General features: G+C 40.0%; 1 protein-coding gene across 1 annotated transcript in view; it reads left to right on the top strand.

Annotated features, from left to right (window-relative positions):
* DCC (DCC netrin 1 receptor) overlaps positions 1-12,805 on the top strand; it is a 652,649-nt gene that overhangs the window by 535,280 nt on the left and 104,564 nt on the right. Inside the window, exon 20 of the mRNA XM_063293179.1 lies at positions 4,695-4,889. Within this exon, the coding sequence (XP_063149249.1) occupies positions 4,695-4,889 (195 nt within the window). The remainder of the gene's footprint in view (positions 1-4,694; positions 4,890-12,805) is intronic.

Here is a 12,805-nt window from a genome sequence, read left to right as displayed (position 1 = left end):
AGGATGGAGTCCCAGTTTCATCTGAAGTAAGAATATGAGCAGGTGTTGAGTTCTTAGTGTCCCCTGAGCTTTGTGGTTTTCTTGCAGGCATTTTATTATCAGGCTAGGTAATATCATCAGTGTGTGGGGGAATGGATTTTGGTGGTTGTTCATATAGAACTTGCCCTGCCAGTCTTGATTGGAATGGTTTCTTCCTTGACAGTTCCTTGATTAGGATATTGTTTCTACCTTGACTGTTCATCTAGTGTGGTTTCCTGCTTATCTGAGTGTTGGCTGCTAGGGAGGATGTGTTCTCGTCTGTTTACTTCCTTGACTTTTGGTTGTATCTTTTTTTTTTAATGCTACGTATATGATGTTTATCTCTGTGTTGGTTGATGACTGATTTGTCTGAAGGCTAAACTTCCAAGAATTCCCTAGCATTTGGGGATTGATCTTGGTCTAGAATGTCAACAGTTTCCCAGTTGAAATTGACAAACTGAATGTGTCTATGTCTTGGGAGATTAAGGCATGTTCATCATGTTTTCTGACTGCCAGATGATGTTTGTGGATGCATTCTACCTGTCTGCCCTACACTGTATGTTGTAGAGGACTCCTGCTTTTTTTGAAAAGGTATGAAAAGGAAAAAATTCCCTTGAGCTGAGTTCAACTTCTGGTAACTGCATAGACACACTCATGTTAGGTTCGGGGCACAGAATATGGATAGGGCTTATATTCTTTGGCCTTCTTCCAAGATTTTTTAAAATTCCCCAGTCCAGCCTACAGTCCTGGAATTTCCTATTTCATGATAATCTCCCATTTAATTATTAACTAATCTAACCCTCTTTATCTTAACAACAACAAAGGATTTAAAAAGTTGACTAGATATTGCCTGCTACTGTAACATAGGGAGAATGGTATAAATTAGATCTATCTTACTGCTGACTTTGCAGGACACACAGAGTTTTAAGTTTAAAATCTGATTTTTTTTGTTCTGTTTATGGGCAACAAGGATCCTTACTTACTTTTGAAAATGTATGGGGTGGCCAGGGTAAAACACCCAAACACAGAAAGCAAAGTGGAGCACTCTACAGAATCTATCAGAGACTCTGATCTAGAATCAGGGTCTATATTCTGTGTCCCAAACCTTACATGAGTATTTCTTTTTTTGCAACCCTTCTTGAAATTACCATGTGAACACATTATGTGGAAAGGGGAGGGCAAAAAAAAAAAAAAAAACTCACCCCAAAACCCCAGCCTTATATATTTTTAAAAGTGAGCCAGATGTTTTGAAGGAAAGAGTAACATTTATTCCCCCATTATAGAACTAGCAGCAAAAAAAAAAAAAAAAAAGTAACTATTCCCATTAGGATCTGTAGTAAAATCCATCTGGAATTGCTAGAATTGTCCTACTTGAAAGTAGGAGAAATAGCAAGCACACAATATTGTTTAATACTTTCCAAAAGAATTTTTCAACTGAGAGGGGAAAAAAAAGTTGATGCCTATAAATATCTGTATGGGTGGAAAGATCTGCTACTATTGAAGTCCCTAGACACCAGTGGTAAGTTACCTTTAAGTCTTGCTTATTTACTTACTTACTTACTTACAGGGCTTATAGGCTTGCTTGCTTGCTTGCTTGCTTGCTTATTTATTTATTTGTTTGTTTATTTATTTATTTATTTATTTATTTATTTATTTATTTATTTACAGGACTTATATGGCCGCCCATCTCATATGATGACCCTAGGAGGCTCACAAAATCCATTAAAAAAAAAAATAGTTAAAAGCAAAAGTACCCTTCCCCCTAGGCACCAGATCAATTATCCTCACAGCTCAACCCCCATCTTAGCCCAATGCTTGGGGGAAGAGCCAGGTTTTCACAGCCCTCCGGAAGGCTAAAAGGATAGGGGTCCCTCTGATTTCTGCTGGAAAGCTGTTCCAAAGGGCTGGATTGATTTTTGATTGATTAGGTGCTACAATCTCCATAAATCTGCATATCCATTTCAACAGAATTGCATGTTATATCATTGTGCAATTCAAGTAGAAGAAGTAAGAAAAAAAGCCATGTCTTTCCTATGGACTGTCAAGGTGGTAGCTTCAGCATGGGGAACATTTAGAAGAATCCTCATTAATGCAGAATATACTCAACTCTACCGTAGTTTTGTAGTTTCAGATTGTCTATAGCCTTGCAGTGAACATACTGATTCTCCTCACATGCTTTAAGTTTGAAAGTTCTCAGCATTTCCTAGCTTAAGTCCCACCAACCATCCTGTCAATTAACTTAGAGTGGATTGTTGTTTTTGTTTTTTTAAAAAGGACATTTATATGTTTACAGGGATTCTGCAATTTTATTTCATTAATGATAGGTTTCAAAAACGTATTTAAAGTTTCAGTTCTCACCACTGTTTTATACAATCGCTTACTGTTCAAAAGTGCTGAAAAAGTCAATATGTGACCTGTCCTCACACTTATGACCGTCTCAGCGTCCCCCCCAGTCATGTGATCACAGTTTGAGCTCTTAGAAACCAGTTCACATTTATGACCATCACTGAGTTCCATGGTCACGTGGTCACCATTTTTGACCTTCCTGGCCAGCTTATGGCAAGCAAAATCAGTGGGGAACCATGTGATTCACTTAATGACTGCTGCAAAAAGGTCATAAAATCAGGTCAGATTCGCTTAATGACTGCTTCGCTTAGCAACCAAAATTCTGGTCCCAATTGTGGTTGTTATATTAGGACAACCTGTTCAGTAATAGTTAGATGCAGGTTTTCCTAATTCTGCTCTCATTCCTTTCCTAATTTATACCTAATTCTTCCTTCTTTTACTTTGGATCTTCAGAGGTGTCAGAGTTCATACTGTTGGTGCTGACTTTCCAGATCATGTATAAAAGAACACCCATTTATTTCAATAACTTGATTAAAAGTGATGTTCCTGTGTGTTTGGCTTAATTGTACAATCAAGCTTTTCCCACACACCAGAATGGCCACCTCATGTTTTCTTTTTTCCGTCCTTGTGAAGCTGGAAGAGCCATTATTTCCAGTTGCAGTACCCAATATTGCCAACATCAGTTAAGGTTACGGTAGCGCTGGGATTTGATAATGATTGTCATATCATTATCACACACACATACTTGTTTATGCTATTTTGTGATTTCAGTGTTGTCTTAAGTATAAGTGCATGCTAAATAAAAATGCTATTCTATGCTGCTACAAAAAATACTGTACTAAGTCTGAAAAACTTAAGCATGCTATCATCCTTTTAACTGTATTAAGAGCACAGTTTTATATACTGTATGCCTGCTAAAAGGTAAGCCAGATGCCATGTAGCCCTTCCCTACACATTGATTGGCCACATCCAGCAGTCCAAACCTTCTCATTTCACGGCTGACTGGTATGGTTAGAGGCTGAAAACAAGTGACTCATATGATAGAATGTGAGAGTATGTCAGTTCCCTATGAATGGCTAAGTTCATTGCAGGGTTTATTACAAAAAAGAGACATGTACACTCAACCAACCTGGCAAGAGAATTACCTAGTGGGTAACTCATTTGAGTTTCTGTATACAAAGGGGTGGTCCCTAGGTCTTCATAAATGCTGGTATCTGCACGTTGTTTCCACATGACCAGCCCACATCAGAGATAGTGATTATATTTCTAGTAAGATTTGGCCATTGTTCTATCTTAGCCCTCAGGCAAATGAGATGGAAAAATACTTGTGAACATGTTGGAATTTTGAGTGTTCATAGAAGTTTCTATGCATAACGCTATGCCTTGTCTTGCCCTGTTTAATTTGTCATGCTGTGTAAGATAAAGGTACAGTAGTTTAGGAAGCTTTTGGTCTTCTACAAGGGAAGAGAAGGGAAGGGAAGGTTAAAAAACAGATCCCTCACATTTCTACTAGATCTAAGTATTTTATGTTAATACTCACACAACCACCCTCCAGAAAAACCTCCAGTGATATTCCCACTCACTTCCTACAGTCCTCAGATAATACTCCTAAATGTTTGATCTCTGGTTGCCAGAAGATTGCCTTTCTGTAACTGATGTATTGGAGCAGTTGTGCAAAACAGTACACTGTGCTTGCCTCATACAAGGAACTTCTGGGACATTGTCTGCACAAGACAACTTTCAGTCCAGTTACATCTGCATTCAGCTAAGGAGCTCTGTTAATCAGAAAAGAAGATGTGAAGAGCTGCAATAATTATTAGTTTATTAAGTTTTGGATTAAATCTCTAAAAGGTGCTTTGCAGTCCAAATGTAACACCTTTAACCAGCCATACAAGCTCAAGAAAAGGCACTGTGTTTGTTGTCCTGCAAACTCCAAAACACATTTTGGAGACAGAGTTCTGAGCACTCCACAGCCCAGATAGATAGTGGATGGATGGATGGATGGATGGATATACAGTATCTGAAATTACATGATCCCGGGCTATGGGATCTACCTCCCACAAGCAGGAGCTAACATAACCCAAGTTGCAGCCCAAGAGTAGCGTACATGGACTTGAGAAGTTTCTGTGAATTAGACCCCTTAAGATACATATATAAAAGAATACTAATGATAGGTCCATTTTACGTCACTACTAAAATCAGGAAGAAATTTTCAGCTGTTGATATTGGGTTAGATTTGACTCTATGTGTAAGAGTTGACATTTCTATTTTAATAAATGCAAAGATGTGTGTAAATAGAGAAGAATGGCATGTCCTTCTATATTTTACAGCTTACATTCTATTCTACACCTTGGAAAAGAATTCCCCCATTGATGATTGGATCATGGAGACAATCAGTGGTGACCGGCTGACCCATCAAATCATGGAGCTCAATCTGGATACAGTATATTACTTCAGAATACAAGCTCGTAATGCCAAAGGAGTGGGACCTCTCTCTGACCCTATTCTCTTCCGGACTCTTAAAGGTTTGGACTTGCTACTTAATTTGTTCTGATATTATTCAAAAAGTTAAGGAGACAGTAAAATGTTATTCATGTTCGCATCTTGACATTGGAAAGGCCCCAATCAGGCCTTGTAAGATCCTACTAGTAAAATTGTGAAACAGTGTACTGTAGTTGATTATAACCAGAGAAAATCAATGCACAATAGTATTATATACTGTATAACAGAAGATCAATGTTGGCCAATCACAGATCAGAAGAATGAAGTGGTTGTGTGTGCATTAAAACCATGAAGGAATAAATAAACAGCATTGTGCCAGTTACACTGGTGTTTTCTAGCTAGGGTTAGTTCATTTGTCTATTTTTCTTGCTAAGAAGATGATAGTTGTAATTCACTTTTTCCAAGTTAAAAGAGGTTCAGTTTTGTCTGGAGTATTAAAAATTAATATTTTCAGCTGAACTGTTTTATGGCTCCAGCAAAGTTTAATAATACTATATTACAGTATACAAGATTTTTTTCTGCCCTATATGAAACAAATAATCTTCTTGTCCTGAGTGCTGACTATACATCTTCAGGGAGTATTTTATCTGTAGGCTATTAATTCACAAAAGGTACCCCACAGATCCTGGAGTTCCTTGCATACATTTCTGATATTCTTCATTTAGAAGATCAATAATAGGAGACAGGTTTTAACAGTAAAAAGGGCTTGAACCACAGGTCATTTTTGTGGTATGTATATATAGTGAAGGGGAAGCAATCCTACCCCAAGATGTCTAGGCATTAAAGAGTTACTCAGTCAAATCTAAACCTGTCCATCTAAATTGTAGTCAAAGACCAGCAAAGTCTACAAAATTCAGGTTCTGAGCAATTAATCAGGAACAGAAAAGTTTCCTTCTCTCTCTAGTGGGCTTAAAGACAGGAAAGGGGGTCTTCATTTCACCTTTGTTCTTTTCTCTCCATTGGGAAGAGATGACATCTCCTCCTAGACCAGTGTTTCTCAACCTTGGCAACTTTAAGATGTGTAGAGTTCAATTCCCAGTATTCCCAGCCAGCCATGCTGGTTGGGGAATTCTGAGAGTTGAAGTCCATACATTTTAAAGTTGCCAAGGTTGAGAAACACTGTCCTAGACCAACTTCAGCTAGGTTAGAAAACTGTCCCAACCTGGAGAAGGGTAGAAAATCAGAATAAAGTATTCACAGGGCATAAAGTTGCTAGATATGAATTGGGATCCTTTTATATAGCTGCCTTATGGATTGATCTGAGTGTGCTTCTATATTATGAGTCCTATTTTGTTCTCCCTGTATTGTGTTTTGGTCAGCGGATATGTATTTTTGCCTGGAAGATTAGCTGCCGACATAAAGTCTGCAAGAGTTTTGATATTTTCCCTTTCCCTTTCCCTTTGATTAATTCCTTAACTTTAATTTACATAATAAAAACTTCTATTTTCTTCTGGAATCATAACCTGAGCCTGACAGGGAATTTAGCCTCTGTGACACCACAACTACTCTGCTAAGTTACAGAAAGGGCAAGAAAACCAAGAGTAGGATTTTTCAGAATTTACACATGTATCACATGCATAGATGCAAACCATGTGTGCAAATGTACAGATGATCACACAGAGAATCAGAGACCCAGATAAGCAACCTACTGGTATCCTTTGGGTCTCAATGCATCACATATGGAATTTGCACCTGTACAGGTGAAGCACGGATGACATTCAAAGAACTGTTATAGGAGAACAATCTTTTGTTAGACTAAACTAATGATCCATGGCATAGGCCCAGGTTACCTGAGGAACCATCTCATCCCAAGTATATTGACCCATCCCATGCAGTCTGGCAGGAAGGGCACATTGCAGACCCCGTCGGCTAAATAATTCCAACTGGTGTGGTCGAGGAGGAGAGCCTTTTCTGCCATTGCTCCTGCCCTGTAGAACATCTTGCCCCCTGAGGTGAGGTTGGCCCCCGCTCTTCTGGCCTTCAGGAAGAGTGTCAAGACCTACCTCTGCCAACTAGCTTGGAGATCCAAGAGTGATAGGCAGCCCTGGGGATGGTTGTTTGCTTAAGACACTCTCTCTGCCTTTTGGTATCCCTCTTCAATCTTCTTCTATTTTTTGTACTTTTTCTATTTTTATAATGGCTTTATAGCTTTTATTTGAAAGCCACCCAGTCACTTTTATGGTGAGATGGGTGGTGTATAAATTTAATAACAAATAAATAAAATAAAAAACCTATTACTGACCTTCTTACTTAGGAACCCCAAGACAATTTGGAAAGCAGGAAGTTGATGGTTTCTCTTCTGAAAACCATCTTGCTTCCCTTCCTCCCCACTTTTTAAGTAGCTTGGACACCCTTTTATTTTTCCTATAATGCCTCAGGTGTAGTGTCATTCCAAATCATTGGGGAGGGGGGGGATGGAAATATTGTCTTCAAGGAATTTGGGGGGTAATCAATAATCAGCCCAACTGCTGAAACATGAACAGCCTTCCTATTTTTACTACATCTGTAGCACAAAGGAAAGGAGAAGTTAGAGGAGATTTTGAGGTAACCAGAACTGTTAAAGAAAAGCTGCTTCCCCATTTTGCTGGAAGATTTTACTCCCTTTGTGAAAGAGTCTGAGAAATGCTCCCTTGCGACATTTTCAGGGACCAGCAATTTATTCTCCAACACTCCTTAGATAAATTTGCCCCCAGATTGGAAACTCTAGCTAAGCACAGCATGAAGGAACCTTGATCATCATTGCCTTTGTTTTAAGAACCTGCATGACAGTCATTTACATCACGTTATGTAAAGAAGGCAGCTATATTGGGGGGGAAATGAAACCATTATTATTATTATTATTATTATTATTATTATTATTATTATTATTATTATTATTATTATTACTATAGTCATCATAAAGATTATTTTCAATTGCAGGCTAAAGCGGCACAATGTTAAACCCTAATATAAAAGGTAATTGGAATAGAACATCCTAAAATGAAGATTCAGCCTAATTGTACCTAACCAAGAGCACTCATTTCATATTCCTCAGGCTAAGGGTAGTGCCTACAACTCCAATGGAAATGTTAATATTATAGGATGCAATCTGGAGAAAAAAAAAAAGAGTAAGCTGCACTGGGGTGGAGAGATTGCATATTGATTTAAAGTAAGTGTCCTTTCTGCTGCCTTTCTCCATTGCAAGGAAGCAGAAACAGGAAAAGTCCAGCACAACAATGCAATTGTACTGTACAATCTGTCAAAAGGTGTGTAGAGGGCACTGCTTAAACCAAGGGTTTAAACTTCACATTAAAGAGGTACGTTTCATTCTTTATTTTTAGTTTAGGAACACAGTTAATGCATATATACAGGCCTAGACATGAAACAAATAGAATACTTTTGTAACTTTTGGCCTATCTTTGAGCCTGAATGTGCAGGGGTTCCCCGAGGCCTGAAGAATGTTTCAAGGGTTCCTCCAAGGTCAAAAGGTTCAGAAAGGCTGGTTTAAGGACTTGTGTTTCCTTTTTTAGCCGCTTTGCAGCACTAAGCAACTATCCCCTTGCCTAGCTGTGTTCAGACAGCCTGGGATCACCTGGTAGTCCAAGGCCTAACTCATTTTCTTCATCGCTAAAAGGGGAATCATATATAAGTGTGTTATGGCTCTCCCCTACTGTATAGTTTCCTGAGTTTGAGGTTATGGAATAGGAGTTTCGATCTGAGTTCAGTGCAGTTCAGGTAGAGGAAAAGATTTCATCTTCAGGGCACTGAAAGGGATCCTCAGCACTAATAGTCTTAAGGGCTCCCAAGTAGATATGTCTTGTCCCAAAGCAAATAAATAAATAATCAAATGGTGCCTTTAATTTCAGGAGACAAAGTCATTTCTTCCTTCTGGGTGGGAAGGCACAACACTGCAATGAGAGCCTTCATTGTGCTTTACTTGTCTACCTAATTAAAACTTCAACAGATCATGTCAAATACTTCACTTGGATTTGTTTTTCAGCAGCAAGATTTGTGCCTTTAGCACACCAAGGCCTCTTTAACTGTGCCTGACAAGAGACAGTGTGCTAAGTCAGCCTGCTAGCCAGACAGATAGTTGAATGGTAAGGAACAGCCTCACAAAGTCTGAAGCTGCATGAAGCTGCACGATTTTTCTGAGTTGCTCAGTGTGCAAATGAAAGTATTTTTTGGAAGGCTGGAATTAGCCAACAGTGTCCAGCTTCCAGGCCCAAAGCAATGCATTTCTCTAGCCAAAGTCTGCAATTTTTCGCATGAGTTGATCTTGCTGAGAATCAAGAGAAGCTGCTGCAAAATCAAGTTGAATATCAGAAACTTCCACCGTAGGGTTCTAAGGCATCTGCAAAGAGAGAACAGGTTTTGCTGGCTCTTCCTCTTTATCAAATCAACAATTTAAAGGCACCCTCAGGTCAAGCTTTACTGCATGGTACATAACTGATGTAGTTCCCCTGGCAATAATATGGAAGCATTTTGCCATTACCTTCTTCCAGGATGTTCTTTTTGACTTCTCAAACCCGGCTGAGATTTCCTGGTGGTCTCCCATCCAAGTACTAACTAATCAGCCTTTGCCAATCTGCACACTTAAGCTAAAGGGGCATGTGGCGGTAGCTGGGAGCAGCTTCCCATACGGCTGTGTAAGCCTGGAAAAAGATGTAGCTGCATTAATGGGAAAGTTGGAAAAGAGGTAGCTTGTCCACACTCTCATGGGCTGTGGAATCATTTAGGATTTGCAGTTCCTGACTGTACAAGTCTGAATTTCTTTCCTTTTTGCTCTAATCAGCCAAGATATAAGTGCTGCCCCCTACCAATTTTACTTCATGCTTCTACTGCATGCTGAAGGGAAGGGAAAAGAGGTGTTAGAGGCTTTTTAAAAGTCAAGTAAGTGAAACAACATTAAACTATAATAACTGCTGTGCAATGAGACATTGCAGAATAGGCAGACCTGGTTATCTAATCAGCTCAGAGCAGATAATTAATTCAGAATCACGCCCTTGGTGGAATTTATGCAAGATATCACAAAATTCTTCGGAGAAAAGGAATTTAGATCAGCCACAAGAGGCATTTAAAAAGAAAAAGGGAAAAATCCTCATTTCATTTTGTTTTCTAAAAGCCTAGGCAGAATATATTTAATGCCCTGACATGAATAAGTAATGTCATTCGACCCTAAAAGGATCATGGAGCATAACATTAAAACTGATCCCCCCCCCCGATATATCTGCCTCTACATATCCGATGCAAAGAGCTTCTGATAGTTGGCTTACATTCCAGGTTAAGTAACAGTGCATTTTTCCTTTTTCAAATGCTAGAGGATACGTTGGATGTTGCATAGAAAGGAATTTGACAATAACTATATGTAGGCTCTTCAGCAAAGGATCGTTGCCTTGTCATGGTGCTGGAGCTTGAGCACCTCAATGATGCCATGAGCTAAACCATGAAGGGCCACCCAAGATGGGAAGGTCATGACAGAGAGGTCAGGCTAAATGCGATCCCTGGGGAAGGTAATGGCAACCCACCCCAGTATTCTTGCCGTGAAAACTAAATGGATAAGTACAACCAGAGATATGTCGGCATACCATTGGAAGATGAGACCCCCAGGTCGGAAGATGGCCAAAATGCTACTGGGGAGGAACAGAGGATGAGTTCAACTAGCCCCAGACGTGATGACGGAGCTAGCTCAAAGCCGAAAGGACGGCTAGCGGCCGACGGTGCTGGTGGTGAACAGCGAATCCGATGTTCTAAGGATCAACACACCATTGGAACCTGGAATGTAAGATCTATGAGCCAGGGCAAATTGGATGTGGTTATTGGTGAGATGTCAAGATTAAAGATAGACATTTTGGGCGTCAGTGAACTGAAATGGACTGGAATGGGCCACTTCACATCAAATGACCACCAGATCTACTACTGTGGACAAGAGGACCACAGAAGAAATGGAGTAGCCTTCATAATTAATAGTAAAGTGGCTAAAGCAGTGCTTGGATACAACCCAAAAAACGATAGAATGATCTCAATTCAAATTCAGGGCAAGCCATCTAACATCACAGTGATCCAAATATACGCCCCAACCACAGATGCTGAAGAAGCTGAAGTAGAGCAGTTCTATGAGGATCTGCAGCACCTACTGGACAACACACCTAAAAGAGATTTTATTTTCATCACGGGAGACTGGAATGCTAAGGTGGGCAGTCAAATGACACCAGGAATTACAGGTAAGCACGGCCTGGGAGAACAAAACAAAGCAGGACATAGGCTGATAGAATTTTGCCAAGACAACTCACTCTGCATAACAAACACTCTCTTCCAACAACCTAAGAGACGGCTTTATACATGAACTTCACCAGATGGACAACACCGAAATCAGATTGACATCCTTTGCAGCCAAAGGTGGCGGTCATCTATACAGTCGGTAAAAACAAGACCTGGAGCTGACTGTAGTTCAGATCACGAACTTCTTCTTGCACAATTTAGGATCAGACTAAAGAGATTAGGGAAGACTCACAGATCAGCTAGATATGAGCTCACTAATATCCCTCAGGAATATGCAGTGGAGGTAAAGAATCGATTTAAGGGACTGGACTTAGTAGATAGGGTCCCGGAAGAACTCTGGACAGAAGTTGGCAGCATTGTTCAGGAGGCGGCAACAAAATACATCCCAAAGAAAGAGAAAACCAAGAAGGCAAATGGCTGTCTGCTGAGACACTAGAAGTAGCCCAAGAAAGAAGGAAAGCAAAAGGCAACAGCGATAGGGGGAGATATGCCCAATTAAATGCAAAATTCCAGAGGTTAGCCAGAAGAGATAAGGAATTATTTTTAAACAAGCAATGCACGGAAGTGGAAGAAGACAATAGAATAGGAAGGACAAGAGACCTCTTCCAGAAAATTAGAAACATTGGAGGTAAATTCCAGGCAAAAATGGGTATGATCAAAAACAAAGATGGCAAGGACCTAACAGAAGAAGAAGAGATCAAGAAAAGGTGGCAAGAATATACAGAAGACCTGTATAGGAAGGATAACAATATAAGGGATAGCTTTGATGGTGTGGTCAGTGAGCTAGAGCCAGACATCCTGAAGAGTGACGTTGAATGGGCCTTAAGAAGCATTGCCAATAACAAGGCAGCAGGAGACGATGGCATCCCAGCTGAACTGTTCAAAATCTTGCAAGATGATGCTGTCAAGGTAATGCATGCTATATGCCAGCAAATTTGGAAAACACAGGAATGGCCATCAGATTGGAAAAAATCAACTTACATCCCCATACCAAAAAAGGGAAACACGAAAGAATGTTCAAACTATCGAACAGTGGCACTCATTTCACATGCCAGTAAGGTAATGCTCAAGGTCCTGCAAGGTAGACTTCAGCAATTCATGGAGCGAGAATTGCCAGATGTACAAGCTGGGTTTAGAAAAGGCAGAGGAACTAGGGACCAAATTGCCAATATCTGCTGCATAATGGAAAAAGCCAGGGAGTTTCAGAAAAACATCTATTTCTGTTTTATTGACTATTCTAAAGCCTTTGACTGTGTGGACCATAACAAATTGTGGCAAGTTCTTAGCGGTATGGGGATACCAAGTCATCTTGTCTGCCTCCTGAAGAATCTGTATAACGACCAAGTAGCAACAGTAAGAACAGACCAGGGAACAACGGACTGGTTTAAGATTGGGAAAGGAGTACGGCAGGGCTGTATACTCTCACCCTACCTATTCAACTTGTACGCAGAACACATCATGCAACATGCTGGGCTTGAGGAATCCAAGGCTGGAGTTAAAATCGCTGGAAGAAACATTAACAATCTCAGATATGCAGATGATACCACTTTGATGGCTGAAAGCAAAGAGGAACTGAGGAGCCTTATGATGAAGGTGAAAGAAGAAAGTGCAAAAGCTGGCTTGCAGCTAAACCTCAAGAAAACCAAGATTATGGCAACCAGCTTGATTGATAACTGGC

Source organism: Candoia aspera, chromosome 2, assembly GCF_035149785.1.
Source record: "Candoia aspera isolate rCanAsp1 chromosome 2, rCanAsp1.hap2, whole genome shotgun sequence".
NCBI lineage: Eukaryota > Metazoa > Chordata > Lepidosauria > Squamata > Boidae > Candoia > Candoia aspera.
Note: the sequence above shows the minus strand (reverse complement) of the source record. Positions and strands in the feature narration are given on the sequence as shown.